The sequence below is a fragment of the Calypte anna genome, chromosome 7, assembly GCF_003957555.1.
Source record: "Calypte anna isolate BGI_N300 chromosome 7, bCalAnn1_v1.p, whole genome shotgun sequence".
Lineage (NCBI taxonomy): Eukaryota > Metazoa > Chordata > Aves > Apodiformes > Trochilidae > Calypte > Calypte anna.
The window spans coordinates 609,915-624,979 of record NC_044253.1 but is presented as its reverse complement, the minus strand read 5'-3'; the positions used below and the strand labels follow the sequence as shown (position 1 = coordinate 624,979).

At 44.1% G+C, this 15,065-nt stretch overlaps 1 protein-coding gene across 2 annotated transcripts in view; it reads left to right on the top strand.

Annotated features, from left to right (window-relative positions):
* The window catches only part of GPD2 (glycerol-3-phosphate dehydrogenase 2), a 51,788-nt gene that overhangs the window by 13,902 nt on the left and 22,821 nt on the right, over positions 1–15,065 (top strand). For both annotated transcript variants that reach the window (XM_030453980.1, XM_030453979.1), the window contains exons 3-6: positions 3,443–3,614; positions 5,543–5,667; positions 6,603–6,700; positions 7,689–7,852. In XM_030453980.1, coding sequence (XP_030309840.1) covers positions 3,443–3,614; positions 5,543–5,667; positions 6,603–6,700; positions 7,689–7,852 — 559 coding nt within the window. The remainder of the gene's footprint in view (positions 1–3,442; positions 3,615–5,542; positions 5,668–6,602; positions 6,701–7,688; positions 7,853–15,065) is intronic.

Sequence of the window (15,065 nt, the reverse complement as noted above, 5' to 3'; positions counted from 1 at the left end):
AAACACCTAATATAGGGCAGCAGGTGGAACATAACTGGAGGGATTGACACAAAGGAGGACAGTCCATTTGTCGTGTTGACATATCTAAGCTGTGGGCATGTCCCCCAGCCCAAGTGTCCTCTTTTTAATAATGCCTGCCAATCAAATATATGCTAGGGCAAAGATCTTGTCTGCCTTTGCCAGAGAAGGATATTGCCCCAAGATGTGCTCTAATTGGCTACACATTGTAGGAAATCTGTTGTTATTTCAAACCCCAAATCCATCATATAATAAGACAGAAATAAATGCTCAGATTTCCTGCCCGTGTCCGTACTGATGCACTCAGTGTCTGGGTGGGTGTCTGTGCTGTGGCTCACACCCTGGAATCAGGGGCACCCAGTTACAGACAAAGAGCTCAGCTGGCTGGCATCCTGAGCTCACAGCCCAGCTCATCTCTGCCTTTGGTTGCTGTGTTCACTCAGCTGGTGTCTGATGCTCCTCTGAAACTTGGCCGTCCCAGAGGAATTCCTTCCAAGGCAGAAGCTGAAGGGTGGTAAAGTTCTGGCCCTGGAGACTGGGGGGAGGTGACTTGGATGTGTTAGCTGAGCATCCTAGTGAGGGGGCTGCCAAGTAAAAGGGATGAGCATCAGTTCCTGATGCTGAAATTTAAATTGTCCTTGCTGGGTTTGAGGGTCAAAGCCCGAGTGTGGGAATGGCAGAGTTACCATGGTTAACCTTGCCTGCATGGGAACCTCAGAGAGAAAACACTCCTTGGATTCACAGCTCTCCTGGATTTCGAGATTTTAATCCCAATTTATTTTTCTGTACACACACATGGGTGTGCTGTCGTTTTGGATTACTTCTCTGCAACAGCAGTTGGAGGCAGCATGGCCTGGAATGTGTATCTGTGCATGGGCAGGTGTGCCAGCAGCTCAGTTAATTGCCCTGGTTGTGAGCTGGGGCTCTGACAGCACAGTTCCTGCTGAGCACAGGGAGGATGGGAACACGTCCTGGCATGACCGAAGGATCAGTGAATTTAACTCCTAAACTCAGAGATGAATATTGCACTTCTGTGTCTTCTATAGTAAACTGGGATGTTTACTGAAGGAATAAGCTGGGTTAGCATAACGTTGTGTGCAGGAGATAAGTAGGAATGACACTAATTCAAGCAGAACCTCTCTCAGTAAGCACACAGGAGTGGTTCTTTAGTATTGAATAACCATTCCCTTAAGGAAACTCATCAGGCTTTCTCTGCAGCCTGACTCACTTGGGCTGCTGAGGGCAAATGCCCACGTCTGACAAGGAGGCTTTGGGTTCCATTAACACAAAAACCCTTTTCCATAGAGAAAAGAAGACAGCTGGGGAGCTCTTCTCAGCAGGTAGTACAGAGGTGTGAAGAAACTAGTCCCTCCCAAACACTTACTGGGTGAAGCAAAAGCCTGTGTTGACTCTTAGATTTTTTTTCCTTGCTACCACTGTAAATGAATTTCATCTTGGTCAGTACAGGAACTCCCAAATCCATGTGTGCTGCAAAACTACCAGTCACGAGCTTCTGGAACGGATAATTGCATCTGAGATGAAGTTGGACCCCTCTGAGACAAAAAATACATACCCTGTGTGTATAACTGATTGATTTGTCCTCAGATATTCAGATACCTGAATGGGAAAGGTGGTGCAGCCAGCTCTTGTGAGCAGTGGGAATACCAGTGGTTCTTCCTTTCTGTGGCTGCTGACTCAAGAGCTGCATCCTGGCTTTTTCTGTCTTTATTTTACTGCATGGAGCAGGTGGTACAGTACCAGATATGATGTGGGCATTCTTTGATGTGCCAGATTTGAACTGGGGAGCAGTGATGTTGATTTTTCTTTTCTCCTCCCTGTCATCATGAAGGGCAAAAGCACTGCTTTGTTTTGGAGTTGTAAGAGGTTGCTGTCCCTCCTCAGCCCACCAGGCAATCCTTCTGTTTTTCTGGTGTGTAAATACAGTGTTGGCCACTAGGAACTGGTCATCAAGGTGAATCCAATAGAGTGTGATAATAGGATAATGCAGCAGGGCCTCCTTTGGGGGTTTTTAATTTTTTTTTTTTAATGAATAAGGATGATGAATTTGACTCTGCAAACCAACCTGGAGATTTACGTTAGTGAATTACACAAGAATGCTTGCTTATGGATTACAAGATCATTTTATAACTTTATGATTGAATTCCAACTGCCAAACTAAATTTCTTCTTGCTCAGAGTGTAATCAAGCCCATTCAAGGAACTCTTGCCTGAGAAATTGTAGATATAAACAGCAATTCCTTATTTCAGTAAACATACTTGTTCACTGCCAAACTAATCACGTTATTGCAGATGGAATCCCTGCATGCAGCTTTTCTTCACTCTCACATTTAATTGACAGCAAGATGAATCATATCTCTATCAATTCCTGGTGCTCTAATCACTGTGCTTGGGTTTCAGTGCTCATCTCTGGGCTCTTGCTCTGCCAGTGGCTATCTGCCTGGGCCTGGGGGCTGTGCTTCACTAGAACCCATTTGCTGTAAATACTGTGCTTAAAAACAAAACAAAAAAATACAGGTAAAACCAAATGGTGCTTCTTGAACTCTGAATTTGTAGTCAGTGGCTGAGGTGAGTGCTTGACGCAGGTGCTGGTGTGCCTGACACTGGGTGGGACCACAAGCCCTGTGCTGGGGAAAAATCAGTGGCCGTGCCATAGCTGGAGTCATTCTGGCCACACTCTGGCTGGTTTACATCTTAATTTTTACTTTATTTCTGGGAAGGTATAGATCCTTAATATAAAGTACAGCACTGTCTCTGTTGTCCTGCTTGCTCTATTGATTGCATTGTAGCACAGATGCAGTGAAGGCAGCTGCTGCTCTCCTCAGTGATTTACATGAGCCACTTCCATTACTGCCAGTGTAATCCAGGACTGCAGGATGAACATTTAATGATCTTTTGAATATGCACGTCCTTTAGACATGGCTACTAATTATTAAATTTTATTTTCAGTTGGATGGTAGTGATAGGAGCGCTGAGAAATTATGCATTTCAGCCATAATGCAGCTGAAGAAGGAGCAGACAATTTTGGACAAAAATATTTTGTATGTGTGCACCATATAATCTGAGCTCAGGCTCCTTGAGCATGGCCGGGCTGGCTGGTAATTTACAGTGGACGTGTTGCAAGAATCCCTTTTGCCATTAACTCCCAGGGTCAGCTTCCAGAGCTCTGGCAGGCAGTGAATTGCTTGCTAAAGAGGAGCCACAGCACCGGGGTGGCTGCTGACCAGGACATCAGCTGCATGTGGGAGCAGATGGGCCAGGAGCCCGGGTTGCCTTGTGTCACTCACCCTGCTCTGCTGGCAATACTGGAGTTGACATTTATGTCTGTAAAGAAAAGGCTGTGATTTGGCTGTGTGTGTGTGCACACAATGAGTACGGATCCTCTTGTGTTGTTTTCCTCTTTGCAGGGTACCCTTGTGCATGTTCAGGCTGCAGAAGCTGTGCCTGTTCCAATGAAGAGCCATTTCCCCACCAGAGAGCAACAGATCTTGGCACTGCAAACCACAAGTGAATTTGATGTCCTTGTTATAGGTGGAGGAGCAACAGGATGTGGCTGTGCTTTAGATGCAGTCACTAGAGGTAAGGCTTGGAATTTTCAGTCATGTTCTTGTGTTATGTGGTTTGTAATAAATTGATCAGATGGGCTTTTCCAGAGTACGCGGAGATTTAGGAGGTGTGCTCTGAATGCCTGGCTGGGAAACTTCTGTTCTCAGAAGCTAAAAAAAACTTGAAGAAAAAAAATTGTCCCTGCACGTTATTTCAGCAGTCTCTGATGTGTAGGTGCTTACATGCAGTTGTCTGACATAAATCTTTTTCCTGTGTGCTCTTGGATGCACTCCTCATTCTCTGCTGCTCCACAGTTAGTGAGTTTATCTGTAGTCACATTTTTGTCTGTGCAGGTGAAAAGCTGCAGGAAAGAGCAAATGTGCACTTTTAAGCAACTGTTTTGAAAGAGTGAATTCCAGACGAGGCCCAGTGGCTCTCCAGGTTGTGTTTCTTATAACAGGAGATTTCTGCAACAACTGCTCGTGCTCTGTAGCTGCTCAGTGTGTTTCAGGCTTGGAGAAGTCTGGATTCTCTGTGTGTATGGAAACAGTTGGTCAGACATGTGAAAAACTCTGTTCAGAGGGTGAAACAGGGGTGGAAAGACCTTGGTTTTGGTTTTAGAACTAAAATGGAAAAGAAAAATTTAAAAGAGTGTAAAACATAGTAGGTAGGCATAAAGTTATTCAGGCTCTTTAACCTCAGAAATAAGAGGCAAACCCTGACTCCAGGAGTGTTTTGTGCAATGTCTTGGAAGTGTGTTTGGAAAGTGTTTGGAAAATCTTTGCCCAGAAGGTGTGATAATTTTGAAATAGATAAAGCAGCAAGGTCTGCATCATCGGTAGGTATATGCAAACTCAAATCTGGTTATTTTTCAATATATTTTCATTTCTCCCTCTGCTATAGTGTAGTAGAAAATGCAGTTGTAAAGCATTCAGAAATTATTGTAAGTGATCTGTGTTTATCCTTTTACTGGAGATTCTGATTATATCAGTAGATTTCTGAAGTGTGAAATATTCCTAGGCATTTGGTTAATGAATTGTGTATTGTTGCTGTTCATTCATGGACTTGCTCTTTTATTATGCTTGCTTCGCTTAACAACAAATTTTGCTTTTCATGTGTTTGATATATATTGGCCAAATCATTTCTGATTGTATCCATTAATCTTCAGTCACATTTGACAAAAATAAATTACTCTGATCTCTGGAAGTTACCAGTAATAATTAGATATTTTCAAAGGACAGAAAAGTTTTGGGAGACCACTAGCTGTTAAAATGCATTTTCACCAAACAATGACACAAAGCACCCGTCAGAGGGGGGGAAGGAAAGACCCAAGGGATAATTTCTGGTGCAGATGAAGGTCTTCCCCTTGGGTATGTGTTGTCATGGTGGCTTTGGTAGCAGTCTCACTGAATTTAATTCACTTTCTGCCTTACCTGAATCCTCCCCCAGTGAAGAGGGGTGTGTGGTGCTGCCCTGTGCAGGGGCTTTGGTGTCTGTGCCCATGGTGCTGGGTGCTGAGCACACCCTGGGCTGGCTCTGGGCACCTCTTCAGCAGACAAAGATGCCAACTGTGTGCTGTTCAGATTGTTGGTGTGATAGGTTTAGAGCTCTCTGCTGCAAAGAGTTAAAAGTATTCATTGAAAATATTCTGTACCTGCCATGAATACGAACTATAATTTGCTTGAGGGAGCATGGCCTCTGTAATGTTCTGTAATGCCTTTCTATTGTGAAATATCCAGGTTTTAATGTGCTTCTGTTTAAGTTCTGTTTTGACTTTTCCCTTAGGAAGGAGGCTAAAATTTTTCATTACAATATAGACAGTGCACTACACTTTGAATACAAATTTATCCATGTACAGAGTAATTTTTCTTGTGATTGTCTCTACCCTAGAGAAGTGTCTTTAATGAATTACATACAAATTGTGTAATTTAAGAAGTTAATTTGGTTTTCTGGTAACGCAGGACTAAAAACAGCCCTTCTAGAAAGATATGATTTCTCATCGGGGACCAGCAGCAGGAGTACTAAATTGATCCATGGTGGAGTGAGATATCTTCAGAAGGCCATCATGAAGTTGGATTTTGAGCAGGTAATTGTTTATGCTGGTTGTTAAGCAAGAATTGCTAGTAGACACTTCCCCTATCCCAATTATATCCAAGTCTCCTTTTTATTTTTTCAGTACTTGACTGTTGTATTCCACAGCCTCTGTGCATGGAGTGTCTTCTCCAACTGAGCTTTCCAGACCAGGGAAATGGGTGCTGCTGCCTTCTGCTAAGCTCTTTTGTGGGCAATCTAATCACCATACCTGTATGCTTTGGGGAAGGGAGGCAGAGACAGGGCTGGCTTCAGAATAAAAAGAGCTTCCTGCCTGCCATGGGCAGAATTTGTGGGAGTGAGCAGTTGTCCTGCTTATTCTGGAATGGGGAAAGAAAATATGGTCAAGGAGTGATTATTCATAAATGCTGTTAAGTATTCTTGTGTTGGTGGAAGTGTGATATTCTGGTTCTGAGAACATGATTTATCTTCTCATTGAAACCTCTCTAACCTAGAGTTTGTTTTAATGGTTATAATAGTCCTACAAAACCAACCACTTCTCAGGGAAAAATACACAGAACATTCAGTTACCCATCTATAGAAATCTGCCTTCTTTTTGCCAAAGAACAATTTCATGTTGATTCATATTGATTCATATGGGGTGAAAACGCTTCTGCATTGCAACTTGGAGTTAGGGTGGGATTTAAGTGTGGCAATCAGCACAAAAGTTCTACTGTGGGATAAGTCCTAAATTGTGATTTACATTCAAATAGAAAATTACTTTCCTGAAAACTTAAATAAGCAGAGGAAAGCAGCGAGACCAAATTTTACTGTGAAGTTTTCCCTTAACTTTTGAGTTTTTCAGCAGATCTCCATGTGAAAGATCAGTAAAAATTATGCGAGGTATTTTCTGTGAGTGTTTCTTATGAAATGTTGCACATGGAGGCAAAAGTGAGTAACGTGGGATTCACACGTGCACTCATTTTTCAGTACAGGATGGTGAAAGAAGCACTTGAGGAACGTGCAAATCTGCTTGAGATTGCTCCTCACCTCTCAGCTCCTTTGCCGATAATGCTCCCTGTTTACAAGTAAGCTCTGCTATAATACCTCTCCTTGCTTTGACAAGCAAGCTATTTCCCTGGAGAAGTTTCCAGGTGCCTCTTCCCAAGCATGTCTTTAAACCTGTCACCAGCTGTGTCCTGCAGGAGGTAGATGATGCTTTATCTTAGAGCCATGAAATTCTCCTGCAGTCCCGAGCAGCTCTCACTGCAGTCTCAGGGCACCTCTTGGACCTGAGCTGCTCACTGCATTTCAACCACCCCAGTGGGGGTGAGGAGGGGAATCTGCAGCTGAGATGAACTCTCATTCTCAGGATGTTATTTGCTGTTCTCCCCAGCACATCCTGCTCTTCAGCACGTGCTGCCCAGTGTTGTTAGCCCTGTGCTGTTAATTCTGCACAGTGGCCAACCCAGTGGTGCAGTGCACCTGGTTCTCACAGCACAGGACGGTTTGGTTTTGAGAGAACAGTTTGAGAAACAGACCTGAAATGGTTTGGGGTTGCTCACTGTAGCAGGCTACTTAAAGCAGTGAGCTTTTGCTGAATTTCATTATGTATGGGTTTATTCCTGTCTTAGTAGAAGGGGATGGCAATAGCTGGGGCTGATCCAGCTCAGGGCTCAGCTCCCTGTAACTGGTCCTGTGTGTGCAGGAGGCAGCAGTCCAGATGCACATGTGAGGAACCCTTTCAGCTTGCACATGAAGCCTGGTTCCTCCCTCAACACAAAGCTGTGGTATCTCACCTTACACTGAAGTGCAAAAAGCCAGTTGGTGATCCTAATTCCAGAACAAGTAGAGCCTTGAATCTGTTTGGCTGACTGCAGTGAGTAGACCTGTTGAGAACAGTGGTGAATAATACATAAGTTCTTGCATATTTACATTATATATTGATACCATAAATTTGTATGATGGTAGGAAGTAAAACTGCTGTTTTTCAACACTTACCTGCCATGTTCTATATTGCAACAACTGCACAGGGTTTGTTTTTATTTCACTTCATGGGGTGTTTTCTTCCTGCAGGTGGTGGCAGTTGCCATACTACTGGATAGGAATAAAACTGTATGACCTGGTGGCTGGGAGTCAGTGCCTGAAAAGCAGTTATGTCCTCAACAAGTCAAGAGCCTTGGAGCTCTTCCCCATGCTCCGCAAAGACAAGCTGGTTGGAGCTATTGTCTACTATGATGGTATGTTGCCTGTCTGTGCTTCATTTCTGCCTTGGGCTCTGCTGGGAAGGGGGGAAACACAAATGTGCAACTGCAAGTGATGTACACTGGCTTGCTAAAGGGAAGAACAGCAACTTGAGTGGTTCATCTAGCATCACAAACGTTAACATTTGGTAGAAAATGATGTTTTTCACAACAGAAGCTCGTGGATGTAGGAGAGCATACATAGTTTCTTGGCTAGTGATGTGCAAGCAGTCCAGTGTTCTGGTGATTCCCCAAAATAGGACTGAACACTCCTGAGGCATCATAAGTCAAGACAGTGTAATTACCCTGGTAATGTTAAATGGTTTGCTGTAGCACTTCCACTGTGCAAATAATGTCAGACCTATCTAGGTGACCTGGCTGCTGGCTGGGGCTCCTGCACGGGGCTGGGTAAGGCCTGGATTGATTCCTTTTTGTATCACCAATTGGATTGGCTGCTCTGCAAAGGCTGCAGTCATTGTAATTGTAATCAAAGACTAGAGATTGCTGCAAGGCATGAATGGTTTCTGCTAAAACCCCTTTAAATAAAGGGCTATGAATTCATGAGGAGAAAAATGCCTCCAGCTCAAGTTATTTAATCTATTGTATCAGCTAGTGTTAGGTATGCTTGTGTGTCACACACAGAATCAGTGTCTGAGTGGGAGAAAATAAAGATGCTTTCTGCACAGCTTTTAGTGCTCATTCAGAATAGAATGTTGTTTTCATAGGAAGCATTACAGTCACTCAGAAGCTGCAGTTTTCACATTCAGAAGTGTTCAAGTGTATCATGTTTGGGAGGCACATCACTCTTGTTTGTAATAGCAGCCTGGAGAAGCCTTTTTGCCTTGCTCTATGCAGTCAGCCCAGTCAGAAGTCACTGGCACAGCTGTACAGACAGCACCAGGTGCCCCCTGGCCCTGCCACACAGGGACTTTAACTCTGTCCCTTCAGGCTCTGGAGGTGCACAAGCCAACCTGAAACAGAACTGGTGGAGGCTGGGTTGTCTTTCTTGACAATGACTTCCTAGAAACTTATCCTGTCCAGAATATCAGTGTTTGTGCTCATGTACAAGGGTCTTGAGCTTCATCCAAGCTGCTGTATCTCGGGGCTTTCTGTTGGCATGCAGGTTACATCCCCAAACTCTCAGGAGTTCAGTATTTATTACCTACTGAACTGCAAGTTCTGAATGCTGGCAGGGGCACTGCTTTGGTAGGAGCACTGGGGGTGCTCTGTTGGGGTTGTGCACTTGACCCACTTGATTATGATGCTGTTTCTGGGAGATATTCCTTTGCATCATACTTTTCCAACATCTCACAGTGTGGTTTTGTTAGATTAATATTTCCCCTTCCCTGCTCCTCTTCCCTTCCAAGACAGCAGGTTTACCAAAACGTTGTTGGTAATGGAGCTTGCCAGGCAATATCTAACTGTCAGCTGTGTTCAGGATGGGGCAAAAAGCCACAGATTCCTCACTGGCTTGGAGGAGCCCTCTGAGGAACAGGTAGCTTACAGATGGGCTTCAGTATTGGTACTGTTGTGGTTAGTTTCTGACCTGTTGGCAGCCAGAAAGACCTTCACACAACTACAGATTCTAAAGGTAGTGCTTTCCCCCTTTCAGAACTGCATTTACACTATTCATCAACTTATCAATAGGGGCTTTTGTGCTGGGAAGATGTAGGAGGAGCTCTCAGCACACTGGTCCCAGATAGTATTTATGAGGCTTCTGGAGAAAGGGGGATGTTGATGATTGCAAGTTTTGTCATATGGAGACCAGCAGAATGGAGAAGAAAATATTTATATATATAAGCAGGAATATATATGTTTATGTTCTTATTTAGGATTAAGGTGAGATTTAAATGATGGACTTGATTTTTACTTATCTCTGATGGACACTGCATCTTCTCTATCTTATTTTTAATGTCAAGAGGAATGAAGAGGTTATTTAGAAGCAAAACGTGTTATGGGTTTGTGTGGTATGTTTTGTATACTGTAACAAGAGCTGCTGTAAATAGCACACAGAGAAGTAATTTAGATTTATTTTTTCATTATCATAAGCTATCCCTTAGACTGTTTTAAGGGATCCCAGGAGCATGCAAGAAGAACAAAGTGGTTCTCGTAGCTATAATTACGCTTCTCATAAGAGCACTATAACTTGAAATCTATTTATTATCTATTGAAGGTTTTTTTCTGATTAAGTAGATAGTTGGGGTGTTTCATAGCTATTTACTGCTCCAGCATTCTAAAGGTACACATTTACAAGATAATCTTAAAATCAGTCTTCAGGTTCCTTGGACAAATAGTTGTTTTACACAGTGCTGCAGTTAATGAAAAAGCAGCACCAAGAAACCCTGTGGTCTTCTGGTGGAGTGCAGAGCAGGGTGAGTGGCTGGGCTGGGGCTGCTGCCCTCCCCAGCACAGGGAACCAAACCCACATTCCAGGTCAGAAAACAGTGTCAAAGAGAAAAAATTGGAAGTGTACAAACTGTTGAAGAGCAGCTCGATGGAAAGAGGCTCGTGTTATTGCTCTGTTCATTCTTACAAGTGTCAGAGAAGGAGACTGGTGGCAGTTCTCCTTCAGAGGAGGAGCTGCAGTGCTGGCAGGACTCTGAGGCTCCTTGGGTGAGAGACACCAAAAGCAGACTTGAATTTTTGCTGCCAGTTAAACGACTTGTTCATGGTAGTAAATCTAGCCTTGTTTTGCTTTACTTACAAGCCTACAGCTTAGTTACTCACATTTTAATGCAACGTTTAAAGGAATGGTGTTTACTAGTGAAATACTAAAGTAATGTTTTGGCAAGCACGCTTTAGATCTTGTAAATTACTGTACTTGGTTTTTAATGTTATACTTTCATGCCCTAAATCCAGAGGAATTGAGGACAAAAGGGAAAGAGAACTGAACTTCAAGTAGAGAAGGGAATGATAAGGTTCAGTACAACTCCTTTTAGTTCTTGGAGAGGGATTAGTCATACAATACAGCATTAAATAATAGTGAAAATTATATAAATATGTTTTAAGGTAGGTCATATCTTTGTCTTCTGTGGCCTTCCTATAATGAATAAATAAAGTGGTCTTCTAAGACTGATGTGTGTTCCCTGATTCTGGGTGTGCAGTTATATATGTACTTTTCTTGTAGTAGTCTTGTTTTCTTGCTTTCCTCTATTCCTCCTCATACTGTCCCCATCATACTGGCTTTGTATCAGTATTTATTAATAGCACCTACCAGCTGCATCTCAGTGCATGGTGTGCTGATCACCACCACCAAAGGGAAGAATTAAAAGCATTCATTGCATAGGTTACTTCTTTATTGGGTAAAACCACCTGCCTGGTTATGGTTTACTGGTGGCAATGTTCTTTTACAAAGGAAAGATCAGGAATGCACTTTGTTTTGTTTTTTTTATTGTTGAGCAAACTAGTAGCATGTCAAATGATACATTATTCATGAACATGTTGTGTTCTGAAATGTTGCTGTGGTTGTCTTAATTACATTTTTAAAATTGTTTATACAGGCAAAAAAAAAAAAAAAAGGTAGATTATAAATGTTGGAAGTACCAGCAAGAGCAAATCACAGACTTGACCAGAGGCTATTCTTGCTCTGTCTCAGCATCAGGAAGCTAAAGCATATGTTGGATGTTAGCCTGGGTGTACACAATGTGTCCTATTTATTCAAGGTTTTCTTTGAAGCCACAACTTACAAGTTTGTTTCTTAGGGGTACATGTCAGACTTCATTTAGCATTTGTTGGTATTAGGATACTCCTGAATAGCAAAAAGGCAACATTTTGGGGGATGAACGTGGCTGCTATCTGAGCAGTGATCTGTCAGTTCCACTTATGTAGCTCAAGGAAAACTGGAGGAGAGGCATTATGGAGAAGCTGGGCTGAGATCTCAAGATCATAGGCAGAATTATTTTAAAGCACTTTAAATGGAAGAATTAATCTCCATTTAAATTATATATGGTTCATTCTGTTAAGAACTAAGAAAAACATGAAAGCAGAGATCCAGCTGGCCAGAATATTTCAATGCAAAGTGTTTAGAAATTCTAAGTGGCACAATTCTTTTTAAGTTGTGTTATTTTCCTGTCTCTATGTTCTTGCAGACTTCTTTGTTAATGTATTTTGCCTTGCAAGATGAGCCTTCAAGGTGTGTAAGGAAAAGTGGTGTTCTGGAATCAGTCATGAATTTAAGATTTTGGGGCTTTGTTGACCCTGCTCTTTGCAGGAATTAACATTTACAACTTCTGTGGCTGTTTTATCACATCAAGGTATTTGATTGTTTAATGTCTTGTTCCACAGATTTCTCATATACTTGCTGGGATGTAATTGTTCTTTATTTTTTGCATTATCAGTATTTTTGTGTGTATTCTCTCTTGAAATATTTAATATGGAGGTTATTTAAAGGTAGAAGCAGCAGCTTTGGCAGAGGATTTAGCTTTCCTTGTTTACAGCAAGCCCCATGAGAAATCCTTCCCAGGCACACATGCACACACAGACACATACACACAAAAATCAATGCAAAAGAGTAAGGCATTCATTAAGCTGTCAAAAATTGAATAAAATCTTTTTTTTATATTTAGGCTTGTTGTAGCTGTTTTTCCTAGTATTTGAGTGTGTCCTGAATTATGAAATGTTACACTTTTATAATTCATAGTTGACAAATTAGTATTTTGAGGATGTTGAGCTGCAATCAGGGTGTTACCCTATTAAAGATGCAGACAACTCTGATTTTTTTTTTTTTTTATTTTATTTTCCCCTTGGATATAAAAGCTCTTTGACAGTTTCTCACTGAAAAAGACTTTCCAAGGGTGGGACACACAGCTAACCCCAATTCTTGCTATCACAAAACTGGAGCCAGGTGAGTGCCGGGAGCCTCACAGGCTGCAGGTGTGGCCTGGGAAGTGGGCTCTGTGCTCCATCTCCTCCTGCATCCTGCACCTCTGGCATCCTTGGGGAGCAGTGTCTGACATCCTTGGGGAGCAGTGTCTGACATCCCAGGGGAGCAGTGTCTGTCTGGCATTCCAGGGGAGCACTGTCTGTCTGACATCCTTGGGGAGCAGTGTCTGGCATCCCAGGGGAGCAGTGTCTGTCTGACATCCTTGGGGAGCAGTGTCTGTCTGACATCCCAGGGGAGCAGTGTCTGACATCCCAGGGGAGCAGTGTCTGACATCCCAGGGGAGCAGTGTCTGACATCCTTGGGGAGCAGTGTCTGACATCCCAGGGGAGCAGTGTCTGTCTGGCATTCCAGGGGAGCACTGTCTGTCTGACATCCTTGGGGAGCAGTGTCTGGCATCCCAGGGGAGCAGTGTCTGTCTGACATCCTTGGGGAGCAGTGTCTGACATCCCAGGGGAGCAGTGTCTGTCTGACGTCTTGGGGAGCAGTGTCTGGCATTCCAGGGGAGCAGTGTCTGGCATCCTTGGGGAGCAGTGTCTGGCATCCTTAGGGAGCAGTGTCTGTCTGACGTCTTGGGGAGCAGTGTCTGACATCCTTGGGGAGCAGTGTCTGTCTGACATCCCAGGCCAATGGGTAGGGGTCCTGCTCCTGTTGCAGAGTGCACTGGGGGGAGGCAGTGCTGTGGCTGAACCCAGGGAGCACACTGGGGTTGTTTCTGTGCTGGTGTGAGCATGGACACGAGTGGGGAAGGCAGAGCAGGGGTGATCCATGTCGTAGGGTGCTTCCCAGCTCTCTGATGAGACCTCCAGGTCTGGCTTTGCCCTTTATCCATCGGGAGCTCTCCCCTCGTTTTCAGAAGGGATAAAATCAATAGCCTGGAACTCACATCTTTAACCCAGTTTTGCTGCTGTCACGGGGCAGGGGCAGGTGCAGGGCATCCCTGCAGGAGCAGAGGCTGTTGGCTTCCAGCAGAAGGGCCGGGCAGGCTGTGGCTGGAGGCATCCTTCCCAAAAGCAGGCGGGTGATAACTGCCTCTCCTGCTGTACCTGTAACAATTTAATTGTGTGAGTCAGCCCAGCCAAGCATCCCCAGCTCATGACTGGGAGACATGAAATTCATTGTCATTATTGTCCCTGTCATTTTGGATCATTATATCCTGCTGCAGAATTTTCCTCACTCCAGTGCTTTCCTACCTCCAGGAAGCAGGGATTATGGCTGAGGTTGGGGTGGGGGCAGGACTGTGAACTACATTTACCTCAGGGGAGCCACAGATTAAATTGGCTTTGCTTTCTGACTTGCTGGATTCGTCTGTTTGTACGCTGTGGGTTTAAGGTTGGAAATGATGAATATTCTAGTGAATTCTGTGCCTCTCTCTCTTTTCTTTTTCTTTTTTTTTTTTTTTTTTTTAATGCTCATATAAGCAAAGGATGGTTTTTGTGTCCTTTAAGAAGTGAATGGGGAATAATTCTTCAGATCATGTTACCTAAAAGATTTAAGATTATTCCTGAGCAAAACGACATTATTTGCACGTCGTGCCACAAACATCTGAGCGTTCCCCAGTGTGTCGTGGCTGTTAGGGGCAAGTCTCCATCGAAGCATGTAACTCTGCTGTAATTTATATGTGTGCATTTTATGTGAGCTTAATCTCTGGTCATTAGTTAGCATCTAGGCTCTCCCCAAGGGTGGGTGTGGGTCTGTGCGTGCTGAGGGAGAACGGGTCAGGACCTCGTGCTGCTCCCTTCCTGCACTGGGTTTCTGTGGGTTCAGGGGAGCACGACCACTTCAACCACTGCTCCTTGACCTCCCATGGGACAGCACGGATCCCTCCATCAGTGTCTGTGCCCTGCCTGGTCCCTCTGGGCCTGGGTGGTACAGCAGGGCTCGGTGTCCCACCTGCTGAAGACCACTCCTCCAGACCCCCCCGCTGCTCCCCTGGGGCTGCAGCAAACCCCCCCGTGTGTGAGCACAGCGTGGGCCCCCAGGTTGGGTTTGCCCCAGGTGTGGGTGTCTGGGCTGAGCCTGGGGAGCAGCAGTCAGGCTGGTGTCACTGGGCAGGCAGTAAGCTGGGTTGACATCATCACAGCTCCTGGTGGCACGGCCGCAGCAGACCTGCCCTGACAGTTGTTCCTGGTGACATTTTAGCCCGGTTTCCATAAACTGACAGTGACAATGTTTAGTTTCATTTTAACACTGTGCTTTTACTTCCCCTGACGTCGCAGTGTGACTGCAGTGACAAGTTGAAGGCTGGTACAAAAGAAGTGGGGAAACAACATAATTATACAGCAGTAGCACGGAACAATAATTCCAAATTTTGTCTCTGGCTTGATGTCC